We start from the raw sequence: 21,766 nt of genomic DNA on the forward strand, positions 1-21,766 counted from the left end.
TTTATTTTTATTGTTAAAATTGATCATTATACATCAATATGAAATACGTGTGACGTGTTATGTGTTGATCAGATTATTTAATTAATTATACTAATTTTAACAATATAAAAAATAATTATTTAAAAAATCAGTCTACAATCTATGCTTTAATCTAATATATATATATCCAATTCAACATTTTCATTATACAGACATTACAATGCAGATTAGAGTACGGATTGTGGAAGCAAAGGTGGCATAGTTTTTCACTTTCCTTTTTTACTAATAATTTTTTAAATTTAATATTATAAAATTATATATTTATAATACATTCATGAATATAAGTTAGGTATACACATTTCTTTAACATAGGAATGTATATAAAAATATGTAGTATTTTTTAATTATCTATTTTACACCAAAATATTATATTTGTTAAAAATTTAATTAATAACAAATTGTCATGTCATATATGTTTTAAGAAATGATTTTTAATTCTTTTATTTTCTTTTACATTATTTCCCTCACTATTTTGTTTATTTTTTATTCCTTTATATTACCGAGCAATACTAACAATATTCAAAATTGACAATTTGATTAGTGACAACGATACCGATTTGGGTGAAAAAATCAGTTTAAGTGCCACGTGTGATAAAAAATATCTAAATACCAAAATGAGAGAAATGACATAGTTTAGATACTGAATTATGGCTTAAGCATTTTTTAAAAATAAACTTAACGATTTAACCAACATTTAACAAAAAGAAGTACCAACTTAAAGAAAAAATAATTTAGGTATCACTTGACAGGATTGAATACAAGGGGCCCAAGAAGGGACCTCACCCCTAAAAAATGAAAAATTCCAGTTCTAGTCCTTTACAAAATTATAAAGTAATACATTATAAAATTTATATTTTAATATCTCATTAAAAATATGATTTAGCCGGCATTTGAAATTAATGTAAAATCAATGAAGTGTAAAACCCGCCACAGTTGACCATCCTTTTTTTAACAACCATAAGTCCATTATGATCGCCTACAAATAAATGTCTAACAAAGATGTTTATATTTAAAATAAGTAATTTTGTTTAAATTAAAAATAAATTAATTATTTTATTAAAATTTTATTTTTATTGTTAGAAATTATGAAATACGTATTACTATCAGATTACTTTATTAATTATATTAATTTTAACCATATAAAAAATAATTATTTAAAAAATCAGTCTACAAACTATGCTTTAATCTAACATATATAAAAATTAATTTACTATTTTATAATAAAAAATCAAAATATTCACTTCATAATTTTCATAATACTTTCACCTCACTTTCCTCGTTATTTCAGTCAACCCCACTCGCATTTCTCAACTAGACTTTTCAAAGTGATGCAAATAATGGAAACTGTGTCCACATTATGATTGACCTCAAAAACACAAATCAAAAAAAATTGAAAAACGTGATTTTATGAAGATCAAGAATCAAGATTGCTAAAATGTGATTCAAATAAAGTATTCGCTATTCAGTAACTATTACTTTTTTAGAAAGAGCTTCGCTTCACGTATTTTAGAAAAATGGTGTGTCAAAATCATTAGTAAGCAGTCAACTTTAATTAGAAATCAAAATTAGAGGTAAATTTAATCTCATAGTAGCTGTGTGATAAATTTAATTGCAGAATAATAACAAATACCAATTTTCAATCTTTTTAAGAATAATACAACTAGAATATTAAAATAAAAATAATATAATTACAAATGATACGTGTTTGCAAAATAACTAGAATTAACTCAAGTACAAAACATATCCGGATTGAAACCAATTATATTTAGATCTAATTAAAACTTAATTTGAAGTTATATACGTTTGTTTTGTTTCACTTAAAACAATTTTCAGAAAATAACTTTTGGGAAATATATTGATTTTTAAGAGCTAATATTTTGTTTAAATAATTTTATGTAAATTTTTTTTAAAAGTTGTTTTAGTGAAACATAATATAAATTATATTTGTCACAAAATAATATAGAAGAATTTATTTTAATATAGATAATATCATTTATAATAATTAATATCTTATATCCACTCAATAATAACCAAGGTCTAATTAAAACTTAATTTGAAGTTACATATATTACATATAAGAGTAAATAATGATCAATTAAAGTTGAAAAGATACATAAAGGTAGCAATTACTTAGACAAATATTTTAATAAAATATTAAGAATATTTTTAATATTTAAAATTAATTTTAAAATAAAATTTTAATATTAAATAATTTTATTTAAAAATAAATTGTAGTAGTAATTTATTTTATTATTAAATATAAGTATGTACTTTTAATAACGTTGAAAATTATAGTATTTGATATCAATATTTTAATATTTTTAAATCTTTAAAATTTAAAATTTATTATTAATCTTATAATATTATGTTATATTCAAGTTAATATCTATAAAAAAGTCAAGTTTACTCTGAAGAGGCTATTTTTGTATAAGGTTTAATGTTCAGTTTGTTCTTCAAACTATACTTGTTCCCATTTTGATACATAAATTTTTTTGTCTCACTTTGCTAGTTAAAACTACCCTCCATTCCCATTTCACTTATTTTTTAATCGAGTTAAAAATCGATTGACATGTGGGAGTAATTAAAATGTGTCATGTGACATATCTAGGTAATTAGAATGTGTCATATTGCAATAGGTTTATTAAAATTAAAAATAGAAAAGAAAGAATATTTAAAATTAAATATTTTTAAAAATACTTTCACTTTGACCATTTGTTGATCGATGTTTTCTTTGGCTTTTAAATATTTTCAAATTTGCATAATTTTTTAAAATATATACCTTTTTCAAATTTTTAAAACATAAAAATTATAAAATTATATATTTTTCTTTTTTAAAAACAAAATTCAACTAAAATTTTTCAAATTCTAGACATTAAGATTTTTTAAGTTAAACTTTTCTATTTTTCTATTTTTTTCATTTTTGAATATTTAGATTATAGAATTTTTGGAAAAAATATTACAAATTTTCTAGAACATATTTTTGAATGTTTTAAGGTTTTTTTAAAATTTTATAATTTGTGATAACAATTATTAATCAAATTAATTAAAAACTAAAATTATGTTAGTGAAAGTGAAAATTATTTTTTACATATATTAAATTATTTATATAATTTTATCATATATTATATTTTTAAAATTTGTATTTTCTATTATTTTTAATATTGTTTAGTTAATATCTAATACTAACTTCTTAAAAATATTAATGTAACACCCTATACCATGTTTGACTTAAGGAACCTGATATAGAATATTACATTTGGTGCCAAATTAATTCTTGGCTAATTACTAATATAATTTGAACACAAAACTAATACTTAGAACATACCTAATATATTTCATGCATTTCACCAATAATCATTCATAAAATCATTATTTCATATATTTCATTTATACATCTCAATTCAATAACTTATCCTATTTCATATCTAAAACCTTACAATATTAGTCTTTCAATGACTATTTCACATTCATTTCAATTTCCCATTACATTTTAATAATTCATCCATCATCGGTTTCCATTGTCAATTCGTTCTTTTATACTCAATTTACAATTGTAATCTTTAAATACTCAATTCATACATTAAATCAACAAATATATCTCAATAACTTGTATTCAATTAAATTCAAGTGTATTTCACTATTTCAAATTATTTCATTTTCACTTTTCATTTTTATATTATTTCATATTATCAAAATCTATTTCATAAAATTTATCCTTATCTGTTTCTTGAACCATAATTCTTACCCTTTCACATATGTCATATCATTCAGATTTAGTTTTATCAGTAACTTTATTTCATTTGCCCCTATTAACTTGAGTCGGACTTGGCGGATACACGGATTCCAACCAAACACACCAAGAAATGATGTCGATGCAGTAGCGATAATAATAAAGATTCAACACACAAAGTGCTGAATCATAATAAAGATAAGATAACGATATTCGACACACAAAGTGTCGAATCGATAACAGTAACAGTAACAGTTCGACACACAAAGTGCCGAATCAGTAAGCCGGCAAATACCCCGTACTCTTCCATATCCTATGGCATGCCAACTATATCCGACTAGTTAATAGGGCATTTAATTCACTTTTCAGTACAATTTTCATCTTAGTTCAGTATCAATTATAATTCCTTATTTCAATAAGTTTCACAGTATTGCAGTAATTTATTACTTCTGGATTTTCACAGTTCAATGCAGTACACATAACAGTATTCAGTATTCCATAATTCAGTTCAGTATTAGTCTCACATATCAATTTCCACTTTCTCAATTTCAATTCCAATAAAATCCATATCACTCACCAATTTCAATATTCCAGTTCAATTCAATAATTCAATTCAAACCATTTCAACTTCTATTCAATAATCACATTTCAATTCAAATTCACTTTCCACTTTCTAATCTACCAATACATATTCCAGATATTCACATGTAATCATACTTCGATTCAATTCAAACCACTTTTCAGTCGATACTCAATTCACGTATTCACACTTGTTCATACTTTAAAGTTTTCCCCTGTTTTACTGTCTGACAGTTCCGACCACTCTTCACTAAAAATGAATTATCTAATTGTACAGAATTTGGATGATGTTTCTGTTTGTTTCCTTTGAAAATAGACTCATTAAGGATTATAAGCATATAAATTATAACTCATAATTATTTTTATTCAATTTTTGATGATTTTCCAAAGTCAGAACAGGAGAACCTGAAATCATTCTGACATTGTCTCACAAAATTTATTATATCTCATAATTTACAAATCCATTACTTACACTGTTTCTTCTATGAGAAACTAGACTCAATAAGATTTAATTTAATATTTTATTGACCCTCTAATTCAATTCCCACAATTTTTGGTGATTTTTCAAAGTTAAACCACTGCTGCTGTCCAAAACTGTTTTAGTGCAAAATATTGATTTCCATTTTGCCCCAAATTTCACAGTTCATACAATTCAGTCATTGCTCAATTAACCCCTCAATTAAGCTAATTTTTCTCAATTATTACTTTACCTAGACATTATAAGTTATTTCACAACTATTGAAATTCAGAATTTCCACATAAAATCCTAACTTCAAACTCTTTTACTATTAGTCCCAAACATTCACTTTATATTCAATTCTTTCAATAAAATCAGCATATGAACAATTTAAGACTCTAATGCCATGCTAAATCATCATATACTTCCAGCATGTATTCATAGCAACTTTCAACTTCTTACATAGAATCAAAAACCAATGAATTTAACAAGTGGGCCTAGTTGTAAAAGTTACAAAAACACAAAAATTTCAAGAAATAATCAAGAATTGAACTTACTTGCAGTAAAAATATGAAGAAACAGCTTGAAGAAACCCTTCTATGGCGTTTTAGCTGATGAGAATGCAGAAAAATGAAGAGAAATCTAGATAATTCCACTTTGGTCCTAACTTTATTAAGCAAATTTTGCAATATTCTAATTTTTCCCTTAATTCTCCTTACTTTCTTGCTGATTTCATGCCTTTACCGTCCAGCCCAAATAGAACTTGGGTCCATTTTCCTTTTAAGCCCTCTTCCTTTTATCATTTAAGCTATTTAATCATTTTCTATAATTTTGTATTTGTTACAATTTAGTCCTTTTTGTTCAATTAATTATCGGAACTTTAAAATTTCTTGACGAAACTTTAATACTAACTTTTAACACTCCATAAATATTTATAAAAATATTTATGGCTCGGTTTAAAATCTTCGAGGTCTCAATACCTCGTTTTTTATTCTAATTATTTTAATATTTATTTCTAGTGCACTATTCACTATTTCAAAATTTTTCCTAACTTCACATTTAACTTATATTCACTAAATTAATAATATTTTCTACTCATTTGTCGAATTTAGTGATCTCGAATCACCGTTTCGACACCTTTGAAAATTCAGGTCATTACATTTTTTCTCGTCAGATTTGTGGTCTCGAAACCACTATTCTGACTAGACCCAAAATCAGGCTGTTACAATTAATAAAAAGGATTAGTACCAAATTGGATAATTTCAATCCTATATAAAACAATTAATAGGTGTGGAATGCCTCTATTTTAAAAACAGTTTGAGGATCAAATTGATAGAATAAATAAATATTGAAGATTAAATGTGCTATTATACCAATTAACAAAAGCCTTTTCTTTTTATCAATTTAAGGAAGGAATTCAAACATTAGAGTATAAATTATATTTTTAAAATCAAGTTAAAACATGAACGTAAGCATTTTTTTTCATAACTTTTACGAAAAATTTCACTCTACGTAGGGACAAAGTTAAAAATCTTTTAGGAGACGAAATTAAATTGTAATTTTTATGGTAGTAAAAATATAATATCTATCCTTCTTATAAATTTAAATTTTAGTTTCTAAATTTTTATTTTTAAAATTTAATTATATTTTTAGATTTTAAAATTCAAATTAAATTGTTAACACCATTAATTTTTTGTTAAAATCATTAATATGAAATATTTAAAAAATACTCAGTAATTAATGTTGTATGGACTTAAATTTAACAAAATAATGTTAATAAATTTAACATTTGAACTTGATTTTGAAATTTGAAAAAAACACTAAATTCTTAAAAATAATAGTATATGGGCTAAATTCTTAATTTATAAAGAGTTTAGGATTTATTGCATAAATTAACCTTATTATTATATTCGAAGCTGATGCCATATATTAAACAAAATACATTTAAAAATTCACAAAATAATGTCATACATTCAATACGCAAAACTCACTTCAATTCACTTTTACTGAAGCAATTCATCTTCATTTCTTCTCTCCATTTCTTCTCTCCATTTCGGTTCCTGGACTCGGTATCTTGTTGCTTTAATTTTCAGGGTTAGAAATCTCTTCTTTTCTTCTTTATTTTCAATGCAAACCTTTCAGATGGCAGGAGAAATGATAGCAAAAGGTCTTTTAGATGCTACCCTACATGCACTAGTGTCTGAAGCGATTTCAATGGCCACTAACCAATTCAGCCGTATACGGAATTTCAAGAAGGATCTAAAAAGACTGGGAGAATCACTAGAAATGATGAAAGCTTTCTTGCAAGATGCAGAGGAAATGCAAACAAAGAAGGACGCAGTGAAGCTTTGGTTGCAGAGGCTCAAAGATGTTGCTGATGAGGCTGCTGATATCCTTGATGAGTATGACTATGAAATTCTCCGAATAAAACTGAAGATTCGGAATCAAATTCGAAGGAAGGTACTCGACTTCCTTTCTTCTAACAATTCCATTTTATTTAGTCTCAAGATGGCTAAAAAAATTAAGGACATCCTTGAAACACTGGATGGCCTTAACAAAGACGCCAGTTCATTTGGTCTTCAGCAGAGAGCTACAGAACATGTGTCTCCTGTACCTAGAAGATCAAATGTGGAGACGTTCTCTGTCATGGATGAATCGACCATTGTTGGAAGGGAAAATGATGTCTCAAAGGTGGTTGACCTGTTAGTCAATCCTAAAGATGAGCAGGTTGTTTCTGTTGTACCTATAGTAGGTATGGCAGGTCTTGGCAAAACTGCATTGGCAAAACTGGTGTATGATGATCTGCGTGTGAAAAGGCATTTTGGTGTCAAATCCTGGGTCTGTGTTTCTGATCATTTTAGTGTCAAAAAGATTTTAGGAGCGATGTTTGAACAGCTTACTGGTGATAGACATACCTCAATGCCAGAAAATATGAATGCAATGATTATGAAGCTCAAGGAGAGGATAGAAAAGGATCAGAGCAAGTATCTTCTTGTCCTTGATGATGTCTGGGATGTTGAGAAATGGGAGGAACTACAGCTTTGTCTGAAAGGAGTTAGTACAAATGGTGGGAATGGAATTATTGTCACAACACGCATTCAAGATGTAGCATCAAAAGTGCAAGCCCTTCCAAATCGAAGGCATCAAGCAGGAAGACTAGAAGATGAAGAATGTTGGTCCATAATTAAACAACGAGCATTGATGGACTCTCCAATATCTCACGAATTAGAGTTAATTGGACAGGAAATTGCTAAGCAATGTCGAGGAGTGCCGTTGGTAGCTAAACTTATGGGAGGGATAATGCGCAAAATTGAAATGAGTCCTCGCGCATGGTCGAAAAATCAAAGAAGTGATGCATGGGGTTCAATGGAAAGTGTGTTAAAGTTAAGTTTCGATCACTTGTCTTCTCCATATGTGAAGAAGTGTTTTGCATACTGTGCCATGTTTCCTAAAGATTATTGCTTTGGGAAAGAGGAATTGATCCAACTGTGGACGGCTGAAGGATTTCTTGGCAGCTCCATGGAAATGGTAGATATTGGTGACCAATACTTGAATGAATTGTTATCAAATTCCTTATTTCAAGATGTCGAGAAGGACAAATTCGGGAATATTCTCACATTCAAGATGCACGACTTGGTGCATGATTTATCATTGTCTGTGTCAAAGTTTGATACTTTGGTTTTTCGAGAAAATTCCACTCTCACCTCAGATGAGTGTTCTCATATTCGTCATCTCAATGTTGGATGTGATGGGAAATTATTACCAGAAATCTTAAAGGAGGTAGCTCCACACTTACACTCACTGTTTTCAGAGATTGATGTGTTCAAGCAACTATCAATAAGCGTCACAAGATTACGTGTCCTAAAGTTTGTCGGTGCTAATTATATTCTTGAGTTGCCAGATTCCCTTGGAGAATTGAAGCACTTGAGGTATTTGGACATCTCAGGGACTTTTATCAAAGCACTGCCTAAGTCCACAGCTAAACTTTACCATCTCCAAACATTAAGGCTCTTGGATTTACCGAGACTCACCCTTCCAGATGGATTGGAAAATTTGATAAGCTTGACGCACTTATATTTTGATAGTCGAGAAGTTCAGCCAGATAATATTGGAAACCTAACTTGTCTTCAAACATTACCCCTATTTGTTGTGGGTTCAGAAAGGGGACGTTCGATTAAGGAGCTAGGATCCTTAAACGAACTGCGTGGAAAACTGAAGATATGCCATCTTGGGGGTGTTAGAGACAAACAAGAGGCTAATGGAGCAAATCTGCACCGCAAGGAAAAATTATGCAAGTTGATATTTGATTTTGAAGGGAGGCACAGTGGGGGTGGTTATAACTGTGAAGAAGTGATGGAAGGTCTCCAACCTCACTCAAATTTGCAAAGCTTAATTGTTAGGAATTATGAAGGTGAAAGCTTTCCCTCCTGGATGTTAAAACCTGTTGGTGATTCTAATACTGGTTTGTTTTTGCTTAACAATTTGATGGAGCTGAATTTTTACGATTGCATCAACTGTGAAAGTCTTCCACCTCTGGGCCAATTGCACAATCTCCAGTTTCTTGAGTTGAGAAATATGAAGAAAGTGAAACGCATGGGTAATGAATTTTATGGCAACGAAGGTATTGATGGTATGAATAAGGTGATCAAGGTGTTTCCTGCATTGAAAAAATTCACCTTAAATGGGATGGCAAATCTAAAAAAATGGACAGCAATGGCGGCCACAAAGACGATCATGTTTCCTTGCTTGGTGGAGCTGAATATTTGGGATTGTCCCATGTTGAAAAGTGTTCCACTTACGGGACAATGTTCATCTCTTGAAAAGCTTAGCATTTTCGATTGCAAAAACTTAAGCAAGATTGGAGACGGATTATCTACCTCCACTTGTCTCAAAGAATTAGCTCTAAAGAATTGTCCTAATTTAAGTTGGATTCCAAATTTGGAAGGATTTTCCTCTCTTCAAATTCTGTCAATTGATAGCTGCAATGAATTGGAAGCTCTTCCAATAACTGGGAGGTGTTCATCTCTTGAAAAGCTTAGCATTCTCGATTGCGAGAAATTAAGAAAGATTGGGGACGGTTTATCTACCTCCACTTGTCTTAAAGAATTAGAGCTATTGTGGTGTCCTAATTTAACTTCCATTCCAAAATTGGAAGGATTTTCGTCTATTCAAAATCTGTCAATTGATAGCTGCATCAAATTGGAAGTTCTTGAGATATCCGGAGGATGTTCAGCTTTTGAAAAGCTTAGCATTTCCAAGTGTAAAACATTATCCAAGACTGGAGACAGATTATTTACCTACACTTGTCTCAAAGAATTAAATCTAGAAGATTGTCCTAATTTAAGTTCGATTCCAAATTTGAAAGGATTTTCGTGTCTCCAAAATCTGTCAATTCATACCTGCAACGGATTGGAAGTTCTTCCGATAATTGGAGCATGCTCATCTCTTGAAAAGCTTAACATTTTCGGTTGCGAAAAATTAAGCAAGATTGGAGACGGATTGTCTACCTCCACTTGTCTCAAAGAATTAGGTCTAAAGAATTGTCCTAATTTAAGTTTAATCCCAAATTTGGAAGGATTTTCCTGTCTTCAAAATATCTCGATTGATAGCTGCAACAGATTGGAAGTTCTTCCAATAATTGGAAGGTGTTCATCTCTCGAAAAGCTTAGCATTTTCGACTGCAAAAAATTAAGCAAAATTGGAGACGGATTATCTAACTCTACTTGTCTCAGAGAATTAGGTCTAAAGAATTGTCCTAATTTAAGTTGGATTCCAAATTTGGAAGGATTTTCCTCTCTTCAAATTCTGTCAATTGATAGCTGCAACGAATTGGAAGTTCTTGCGATAACTGGAAGGTGTTCATCTATTAAAAAGCTTAGCATTTTCAATTGTGAAAAACTAAGAAAGATTGGAGACAAATTGTCTACCTTCATTTGTCTCAAGGAATTAGGTCTAAAGAATTGTCCTAATTTAAGTTGGATTCCAAATTTGGAAGGATTTTCCTCTCTTCAAGATCTGTCAATTGATAGCTGCAATGAATTGGAAGTTCTTCTGATACAAGAGTTTCAAGGAATAGAAGCCTTTCCGGAGTGGTTGGGAAATCTCTCTTCTCTATGGCGTCTAAGTTTGATTGGTTTTGGAAAGCTAAAGAGTTTTCCTCACCAACTTCAACACCTCACTGCCCTTGAAGATTTGACTATGTCGGGGTTTCATGAAATAGAAGCCTTGCCAGAGTGGTTGGGAAATCTCTCTTCTCTAAAGCGTCTATATTTGAGTGGTTTTCGAAAGTTAAAGAGTTTTCCTCACCAACTTCAGCTCCTTTCTACCCTTAAATATTTGACTATAGAAGAGTTTCAAGGAATAGAAGCCTTTCCGGAGTGGTTGGGAAAGCTCTCTTCGCTAAGGTATCTATATTTGAGTGGTTTTGGAAAGCTAAAGAGCCTTCCTCACCAACTTCATCTCCCCAGTGCCCTTGAAGATTTGACTATGTCGATGTTTCATGAAATAGAAGCCTTGCCAGAGTTGTTGGGAAATCTCTCTTCCCTAAGGCGTCTGCATATCAATTCATGCAATAAACTCATGTACCTCCCTTCTGTAGATGTTATGCGAAGCCTCTCCAAATTAAAAACAATTGACATTTTGATGTGTCCTCAATTAGAGACAAGATGTGAGAGGGAGAGTGGCCCTGAATGGTCCAAGATTTCCCACATTCCACAAATAATTATTAATGGTCGGAGGTAAGTTCAATATCTTAAACCACAACTCTACCTCTTTAGGCTTCATATAATTAGTATCCCCTTTCTATTTGATTTAGTCTCTTATAAAACTTCCTTTTGATTTTCTTTTGGTCTCTTTTTGGCATTATTCTGCAGGATCTAGTTTGGGCACGGATACTTTTAAGACTGTTTGTGAGCAAAATTATGGATAGAAAAGTAAGCATTTCTTATGACAAATTGGCCAATTTCTCCACTCCAAAATATGTAGACAGTATTTAAAACTGATGGCAGAAACTTGATCATTTAATAGTTAAAAGCTGCATCAAATCACTTCCAACATACATGTTGAAGTATCTCATTCCTAGCATTGATTTCTATGGAACTATTTGTAGGCTGTTTTTTTAGTCTATTGAAGCACTGAAAGTTTTCTATGATTATCTTTGCAATTTACAAACTGGTTTTTGTGTTTTTATTTGATAAAGATTTTGTGGATATGGTAAGTCCCTTTCTATATATAGTCACTTGCAATGTACAACTATAAATTCAATCACATTGCAAATAAGCCTCATTTAATTCCTGAACATTACCACAACTCCATAAAACATTCATTTAGTTTGGAGCTACAAGTCTCATATATTGCTTTGTTCATCTTTTTTTTTTTCTGCTATTTTATTGCTTCTAATTTAAGGACGATGAAATTTTCATGGTTTAACCTTTTGTTAAAACCAGTACTGCTTATATTTCATGAATTATCCAGTATCTACTCATGAAAATTTTGAATTCTCTTTGGATCTGAAGGGAGATGTTGATAGGGCTTGCGTCAGTGTGTATTGTTCTCCTTTCCAACATTGAAGAGCTATAATATAGAAGACAGCTTTGGTTCACCAATGCAGTGTTGATCAACTCTTCGATCGGGGGCTTATCTGAGGTTTGTCTGTGCTGATTTTTGGATAATGGCTAGTAGGCTTGAGGATTTCAATTTGGATTTTCCATACGGATTGGGTAACTTTAGGTTTTTTTTTATTTTATGAATTACAATAATAGGGTAATGTACGAATTACAAATGTCTCTTTAATCTGCATGAAATAATTAACTTTGTTGGAGTTATATGTTCTTTATTGGCTTTGGATTGTGATTTTGTAGCAAAACTTTTGAATATAATAAAGTTTTTATGTGGACTTTCAAGTCCCGTGGTTTTTATCCTTTGTTATAAAGGAGTTTTCCACGTAAAAAATCATGTGTTTCGTTTAATTTATTTTTCATGATTATTATGTTTTATTTTATGTTGATTAATGATATATTGTGTTATTAAATTTATCGTAATTATTAATTGATATTTATTAAAAGCTAAAGAACACCAATTATACTAATGTATTGGGTTCCATCCCATCAATATTCAAAGATTGCCCCACATTCAAGTGATATCCATTTTCCTTGGCTGCAATTTTTTGTTAGTTATATGAAGCAACAATGTTGTTAAATTATCTAATTTCAGTCCAGACAACAAGGGAAATAGCAACCATATATATATATATACCATTATTGATAGAAAGATCCAATGGCCTCTCAAAAGTTTTTAAAACAGCTACAGTTACTATGCAGCACCACTGAAATTGGGAGCAAAAGGTGCTCATATAAAAAACGGCATGAGTTTTTATGCCAAACTATTTTTAAATTTGAAAATGATTTACTACTTGTTATATACTAATTAAAATCTCCTAAAATTTAAGTCATGAGATCCCTGTTAGAGGTGGTAATGCGAAAGACAGTCTCAATCTATAATATATTTATACTTGTTTAAGTCGAATTTAATCCGACATGTAATTTAAAAATTTTTTTCAAGTCATTCATATTTCTTAATCGCTCATATTTCTTAAATTCTAAATCCGTTCGTTTTAGGCTCACTCTTATGTTTAAACCTCGATTCACAATGTAAATGATGATGATGATTACCATAATGATTTATCTCTAATTAACTCATCTGACCTTACCAAATAGTACTACTTCAAGCACTTGCTATGAAAGTTTGGATAGACTAATTGAGTTTAGCTCAATTTTGGCTCACTTAATCAATTATTGATTTCATGGGTCAGGCCACGAATTTTGCTGCAAAAACTTCCACATCCAAAATTTTGATACCGCAAAAAGAAAATAAATTGATTAATTTAACTTTAAACATAAATGATTAATTTAAATTCGAAATTCACCACACGTAATTAAAATATGTGGATTTTCAAGTTTAAGTTATGTTAGTTAATTTATAATCTGGATTTCGACAAACTCATAGTTTATGCTATAATAATTGATTTTTTGTTTTAATTCTTAATCTATTTATGCTATAATAATTTAATTACACACCAAGTGATTATTAGGACATGTATTTATATATATACTTTAATTATATTCTACTTATAAATTTTAAAAATAATTATTATATGAATTATTCACATATATATTATTAAATATATCATTTCCTTTGTAGATTGGTTTATAGTTAAAATATTATTACTATAAAAAAATATGTTATTACTATATGGGTCGTAATTTATATTTCCAAAAGGTTAAAAATATAAAATCTCTTGTCTGACCCGACCGTCAGGTTCGAGCCATAGGATGCTACAGTTGTTGTTGGAATTTTCTCACTCAACACACGTGCGATGTCATGATGAGAAAGCATGGGATGTCGTGACGATGCTACATATTACTTAAGTAAGTAGCCACTTTTTAAACTCCTAGCAAAGTTCCGTCTCCCAGTTTTGATTACTTCAAGGATATTTTAATATAATTAGACCTCAAATCTTAATCTATTTAAAGGGGTCATTGTATCTCTATTTTGATGGGTCAATTAAGAGAGACAAAATGTAGTCGTAAGATGAGTTTTAGAGAAAGTTTCGTGATAGCCATCGAGAAGAACTTTGTACCCAAGTTAGGGCTTTTATATTTAGGATTTGGGTTTTGTACATTTAGTACATTTAAGTTTAAATGTAATCTATATTGTACTTTTATTTGTTTACTCATATTCTAAAGAAAAACTGAAGCCTCTTTACTTATAACTTTTTATCCTCCTAACTTAATGTTTTCCACGATGAAATTTGTGTCTTAATTATACAATTACATGAATAAATTCTTGGTAATTGAAAGCATATTTTTAGTAAAAAAATTAAAAGTATATCTTCCATATTTCCACGAAATTTATTTCTTGGTAATTGAAAATATAAGATATATTATTTATGGAAAATTAATTTACCTTTTAATAAGTCTTAAGATATAATTTCCATAAATATTATTAGATAATTAATGAATGTGAGAGATTTTAAAATTTTAATTTACTTATTTAAAATCTTTAATTAATTTTTAATTAATTAATAATTGCATATGCTAATTTTATACAATGCAAAATGTAAAACATAATTAATTAATTAATTAATTAATAATTTTCTTATAAGAGTAACACACTTTTGACAAGATCATTGAACGAGTACTTTTTAAGTAGCTTACGTAATGGTATGCAATAAGTGAGAGCTCAGTCACAATACTTTATTGGAATGAATTCATGACTAAATAAATTTATAATGAATAGGTGAAAAGTCGAAACTTAATTATAAATTATTTTAGTCCCCATTGCATATCTAATTGGTCTTTCTTCTAGCTTGTTGAAACAATGAATAAATTGCATGTAAAACCAAATAAATAGAAATGAAAAGAAATGATGAAGTAAGAGAAATGAATCGCATTTACAGTGAACATGGTTTTTTCGCTAAGTACAGAAAATGACTTGAGAATTAATTTTAGGTTTTTCGGGTTATTATTTAATTATAATTGAAACTTGAAAATTAAATTCAATTAATTGTAAATTACACCAACAATCACCCAACTTTGATATATCTGACAAAACAGTACTCTAGTTTCAATTTAGTCGCTCAATTTTTGAAAAATGACAAATCGGTCACTAACGTTATCGAAAAGTGACAAATCAGTCACCCACTAACATTTTTCGTTAAGGGAGAGGGTCGCATTCTTGTAAGGTAAGAGATTAGGGATGATGTAGAGGCTGTCATTGATGAATCAAAGGTGACCTGAGTGGAGAAATTTTTTTTCTTTATTATTATTCTTCTTGGACTACTACAAGTTAAATGGGGTATGCTGTAGAGGCTGTCATTTCCACGTAGGATGCTAATATGGCAAGTTAATTGGCCACCTCAACTTTTTGTTACGTCTGTAATGGTAGTGATCGATTTGTCATTTTCTAAAAATTAAGTGACTGATGAAACCAGAGTGACTGTTTTGCCAGCTATATCAAAGTTGAGTGTTGTTGGTGTAATTTACCCTTAAATTAATTAGTCATTATGAATTTGTTGAATAAATATATTTCCTTATTGATTCTATTACAGTAAAATTTTTATGATTTTTAGCAGTAGTAGAATTGAGTTTAGAAACTAAATAAATTAATTAATATTTATTTTGGAGAATAAAAAATAATTATTTGATATGACTAAATTATAAAATGTTAAGCCAAAAATTAAATAAATACATATATTAGACCCAATACATAATAGACCTATCTTAACCCTTGTGTGAACATAAGGGGCGACAACCTTGATAATATTAACAAGGGTGTGTTGCGCCTCCTCGCTCTAATTAGAGTGGGAGTATATTTTTATTTAAATAACATTATTTATTAAGGGCTTGTTCAACCAGGGTTCTTGTACCTTAACTGTAAATAGAGAGCACTGGTTGAATTAAAAACACACTTCATAAATTATCTAGTTATCATTATTTTGCTACAAAGTATATGTAATTTATTTCTTTAGAATAAATTTTATTTTCAGAGAATTTCGATCTATACCGATCTTTATAGAGAGAACTAACTTTCCTACGGGAAGTGAGTAATATTTTCTATTCTTTGGTTCGTGTTGCTTGAACTCTGTAATTCGTGAAACGAGGATACCAGAGAATGTTATTCAGTTGAAAGTAGGAATTGACATGAATCCATTTCTCACAAAGCACATATATTATAGGATCGACATGAGTTAAACTTAGGTATGATATTAATACACTTTATATTTGCCCAAATGTAACCTGACTCAAAATATGAACTTAAATTTTTGCTCAAATTTACTCGTATTTATAAATTATAATTCAAATCCATTTTAGGCTCATCCATTTTATTTTTAAATAATTTAAAATATATTTATATTATTTTAATTTGATATTTATTAAAATGTAATATATAAACATCTTAATAATTTTTAATATTTATATTATAATAATATTATTTACAATTATAAATTTAATTTTATATAACTCGGTTGATATTTTAAGCGAAATAAATGTTACAGAAACTTTGAACAGAGTCATGAATCAAGAGGTATATGATGGATGACATTTAAAAGACAGTGTAGTATGATAACAAAAGAGAAGGAGCACTGTTCTAACCTAAGATCATACGTTTAACGTACCACTTGCCTGCCACTTGAACGCAAAAGCTTTAAAGCTGCAATGATATGACAACACGGCCATTGAGAGATGATAAAAATAAAATTTTAATACATTTATCAATATTACGCATAATTCTTTAATATATGAATGTATATAAAAATATAATATTCATGTAAAGAATCAATGAGATTTCACAAAACTCACTTCAATTCAATTTTACTGAAGCAACTCATCTTTCATTTCTTCTCTCCATTTCGTTTCCTGGACTCGGTATCTTGTTGCTTTAATTTTGTGGGTTAGATTCTTTTCTTCTTTATTTTCAATGATATTTTTTTTTCATGTTATTTCTTAACATTTCAATCCTTTCAGATTACAGAAGCAAAGATGGCAGAAGTTCTTTTGGGTGCTATTTTGGAAGAAGCGGTGTCTAAAGCGAATTCAATTACCACTAACCAAATCAGCCGTATATGGAATTTCAAGACGGAGCTGACAAGACTGGGTGACTCACTAGAAATGATGGAAGCTTTCTTGCAAGATGCAGAGGAAATGCAAACAAAGAAGGACGCAGTGAAGCTTTGAGCTTTGGTTGCAGAGGCTCAAAGATGTTGCTGATGAGGCTGCTGATGTACTTGATGAGTTTGACTGTGAAATTCTCCGGAGGAAACTGAAGATTCGGAACCAAATTCGAAGGAAGGTACTCGACTTCCTTTCTTCTAACAATTCCATTTTATATCGTCTCAAGATGGCTAAAAAAAATTAAGGACATCCTTGAAACACTGGATGGCCTTAACAAAGACACCAGTCATTTGGTCTTCAGCAGAGAGATACAGAACATGTGTCTCCTGTACCTAGAAGATCAAATGTCGAGACGTTCTCTGTCATGGATCACTCGACCATTGTTGGAAGGGAAAATGATGTCTCAAAGGTGGTTGACCTGTTAGTCAATCCTAAAGATAAGCAGGTTGTTTCTGTTGTACCCATTGTAGGTATGGCAGGTCTTGGCAAAACTGCATTGGCAAAGCTGGTGTATGATCTGCGTGTGAAAAGGCATTTTGATGTCAAATCCTGGGTCTTTGTATCTGATCATTTTGATGTCAAAAAGATTTTAGGGGCGATGTTTGAACAGCTTACTGGTGATAGACATACCTCAATGCCAGAAAATATGGATGCAATGATGATGAAGCTCAAGGAGAAGATTGAACAGGCCAAAGGAGAAAAAGATCAGATCAAGTATCTTCTTGTACTTGATGATGTGTGGGATGTTAAGAAATGGGAGGATCTAAAGCTCTGTCTGAAAGGAATCAGTACAAATGGCGGGAATGGAGTTATTGTGACAACACGCAAAGAAGATGTAGCAATAACAATGCAAGCACTTTCGGATCAAAGGCATCAACCAGGAAGGCTAGAAGATGAAGAATGCTGGTCCGTAATTAAATAACTAGCATTGACACCCTCTCCAATGTCTCACGATTGAGAGCCTATTGGAAAGGAGATTGCTAAGCAGTGTCGAGGTGTGCCATTGTTAGGTAAAGTTATCGGAGGGACAATGAGCAAAGAGAGGAGTCGCCGCACATGGTTGGAAATTAAAAAAAGTGGAGTATGGGGTTCAGCGGACAGTGTGTTAAAAGTGGAAAGTTTGTTAAAATTAAGTTTTGATCGCTTGCCTTCTCCATCTTTGAAGAAGTGTTTTGCGTACTGTGCCATGTTTCCTAAAGATTATTGCTTTGAAACAGAGGAATTGAAGCAACTGTGGATGGCTGAAGGATTTCTTGGCAGCCCTATGGCAATGGTGGATATTGGTGACAAATACTTGAATGGGTTGTTATCAAATTCCTTATTTCAAGATGTCGAGAAGGACAAATTCGGGAATATTCTCACATTCAAGATGCACGACTCGGTGCATGATTTATCTTTGTCTGTGTCAAAGTTTGATACTTTGTTTTTTCAAGAGAATTCCAGTCTCACCTCAAAAGAGTGTTCTCATATTCGTCATCTCAATGTTGGGTGCGATGGGGAATCATTACCAGAAATTTTAACAGCGGTTGCTCCGAAATTATACTCGTTGTTTTCAGAGATTGATGTGTTCAAGAAACTATCAAAAAGCTTCACAAGATTAAGAGTCCTAAAGTTTGTTGGCGCTGCTAATATTTGTGAGTTGCCAGATTCCCTTGGAGAATTAAAGCACTTGAGGTATTTGGACATCTCATGGACTTCTATTGAAGCACTGCCCAAGTCCACAACCAAACTTTACAATCTGCAAACATTGAGGCTCTTGGGTTTACTGAGACTCACCTTTCCGGATGAATTGGAAAAGTTGATAAGCTTGAAGCACTTATATTTTAATAGAAAAGAACTTCAGCCAGTTAATATTGGAAACCTAACTTGGCTTCAAACATTACCCATATTTATTGTGGGATCAGAAAGGGGATGTTCGATTAAGGAGTTAGGATCCCTAAACGAACTGTGTGGAGAACTGGAGATACACCATCTTGAGGGTGTTAGAGACAAACAAGAGGCTAGTGGAGCAAATCTGCACCGTAAAGAATAATTATGCAAGGTGATATTTGATTTTGAAGGGTGTGATAGTGGGAGTAGTGGTTATAACAGTGAGGAAGTGATGGAAGGTCTCCAACCACACTCAAATTTGCAAAGCTTAACTGTTTCGGATTACGGAGGTGAAAGCTTTCCCTCATGGATGTTAAGACCTGTTGGTGATTCTAATACTGATCTGTTTTTGCTTAACAATTTGATGGAGCTGAATTTTTTCAATGGCATCAACTGTGAAAGTCTTCCACCTCTGGGTCAATTGCACAATCTCCAGTATCTTAAGTTGAGAAATCTGACTAAAGTGAAACGCATGGGTAATGAATTTTATTGCAACGAAAGTGTTGGTGGTATGAATAAGGTGATCAAGGTGTTTCCTGCATTGAAAAAATTCACCTTAAGTGGGATGGAAAGTCTAGAAGAATGGGCAGCAATGGTGGAAACAAAGATGATCATGTTTCCTTGCTTGGAGCGGCTGAAGATTTGGGTTTGTCCCTTGTTGAAAAGTGTTCCACTAACGGGACAATGCTCATCTCTTGAAAAGTTTCACATTTCCAGTTGTGAAAAATTAAGCAAGATTGGAGCTGGATTATCTACCTCCACTTGTCTCAAAGAATTCCATCTAGAAGATTGTCCTAATTTAAGTTTGATCCCAAATTTAGGATTTTCCCCTCTTTAATATCTGTCTGTTCAAAGGTGCAACAAATTGGAAGTTCTTCCAATAACTGGAGAATGTTCATCTCTTGAAAAGCTTGGCATTTCCAGTTGTGAAGAATTAAGCAAGATTGGAGATGGATTATCTACCTCCACTTGTCTCGAAGATAGATTTATCTGGTTGTCATCTCTTGAAGAGCTTCGCATTTTCTGTTGTGAAAAATTAAGCAAGATTGGAAACGGATTATCTACCTCCACTTGTTTCAAAGAATTACATCTAGACTATTGTCATGATTAAGTTCGATCCCAAATTTGGAAGGATTTTCCTCTCTTCAATATCTGTCAAGTTAAATGGTGCAACAAATTGGAGAGCTTTCCACTAAAAGCACCACTGTCATCCCTTAAAGAATTGATGATACGTGATTGCCCTAATTTTAATCCCATTCCAGTTTAGATGGACCCTCTTCTCTCACAAAATTAGAATTTAAGAATGTAGGCGAAGAATGGAATAGTCTGCTACCAAATATATTGCAATCCAATGTTTTCCTTTGCAGTCTAACAATATTAAATTTGCCTGATCTGACATGGATTCAAGATGACAGCCTTGGTAGGCTTAACTGCTTGAGAGAATTAGCTACCGGTGGTTTCTCAAAAGAGCTGCAAGAATTCCCATGGCCCAGTTCCATTCAATATCTCAGTGCCTCCATTCTATTTCTAAAACTGATTGGTTGGGAAAAGCTAAAGAGTCTTCCTCACAAACTTCAGTTCTTCACTGCCCTTGAAGAATGAAGATAGAAGGGTTTAAAGGAACAGAAGCCTTTCCAGAGTGGTTGGGAAATCTCTCTTCTCTAAAGCGTCTATGTTTGCATGGTTTTTATTAGAAATCATCTATATTTATGGAAAGTCAAAGATATGGGTATCAAATAAAGTCAAAGATATGGGTATCAAATATCGAAAAGTCAAAGATATGGGTATCGAGATATTAGCATAAGAAATCTGAGATATTTGTAATATTTGGTCCCTAATTGTAAAGTGACTTTGCAAGTTGATCCCTGAACCTCAACTATAAATAGGCATAACCATCTCTCATTTTGTATCTCATATTTGCCATTCTCTACTTAAGGCATTGTTATCTCTCTCTCTTTGTAAATTCTCACTTGTATTTTGGAGTGGAATATATTTGGTAGTGCCCGCGGATGTAGGCAAAATTTGTTGAACCTCGTTAAATAATTGTGTTCTTTATAGTATTATTCTGCATGAATTGTGAGTGTGATTGTAGTGATTTATTGTGCTATTAAATTACGATTGAGGGATATTCTGGCTAAGAAAGACTTGGTACTTAAGCGATCCTTGTGATCCACCTTTCTTTCCTGGGAATTGAACTTAGTGTGATTTTTTAGTACAATAATTTTACTCTTTTACACGCTTCCGCACAACAATTGGTATCAGAGCTAGATTCGTACTTGGGAAATACAATCGTTCACGGCACTGTTCACTTACAGTAGTTGGGATTGAGGAGAAAAATAGAAAAGGTATCGTCATCAGCAAAGACTACTGTGACCAATGTAAAGTTTGAAGTAGAGAAATTTGATGGTACCAATAATTTTG

General features: G+C 31.2%; 2 protein-coding genes across 5 annotated transcripts; both read left to right on the forward strand.

Annotated features, from left to right (window-relative positions):
* Positions 1 to 7,246: 7,246 nt before the first annotated feature.
* LOC128039268 (putative disease resistance protein RGA3) lies at positions 7,247 to 12,644 on the forward strand. Its single transcript, XM_052627675.1, has 3 exons — positions 7,247 to 11,542; positions 11,678 to 11,737; positions 12,320 to 12,644. Exons 1-2 carry the CDS (start codon positions 7,314 to 7,316, stop codon positions 11,682 to 11,684), a joined length of 4,236 nt encoding a protein of 1,411 aa, XP_052483635.1. The 5' UTR covers positions 7,247 to 7,313; the 3' UTR covers positions 11,685 to 11,737; positions 12,320 to 12,644.
* Positions 12,645 to 17,103: 4,459 nt separating this feature from the next.
* Positions 17,104 to 21,355, forward strand: LOC105789217 (putative disease resistance protein RGA3). 4 transcript variants are annotated; one of them, XM_052627676.1, is made up of 3 exons: positions 17,114 to 17,255; positions 17,330 to 17,654; positions 17,947 to 21,355. In XM_052627676.1, the coding sequence occupies exon 3, from the start codon at positions 18,507 to 18,509 to the stop codon at positions 19,506 to 19,508; it is 1,002 nt and encodes a 333-aa protein (XP_052483636.1). In that variant the 5' UTR covers positions 17,114 to 17,255; positions 17,330 to 17,654; positions 17,947 to 18,506; the 3' UTR covers positions 19,509 to 21,355. The 4 variants fall into 4 exon arrangements, with proteins under 4 accessions (XP_052483638.1, XP_052483636.1, XP_052483639.1 ...); XM_052627678.1 differs by having other exon boundaries at positions 17,104 to 17,230; positions 17,330 to 21,355; XM_052627679.1 differs by having other exon boundaries at positions 17,330 to 21,355.
* Positions 21,356 to 21,766: the final 411 nt, after the last annotated feature.

This window comes from Gossypium raimondii, chromosome 2 (genome assembly GCF_025698545.1).
Source record: "Gossypium raimondii isolate GPD5lz chromosome 2, ASM2569854v1, whole genome shotgun sequence".
Lineage (NCBI taxonomy): Eukaryota > Viridiplantae > Streptophyta > Magnoliopsida > Malvales > Malvaceae > Gossypium > Gossypium raimondii.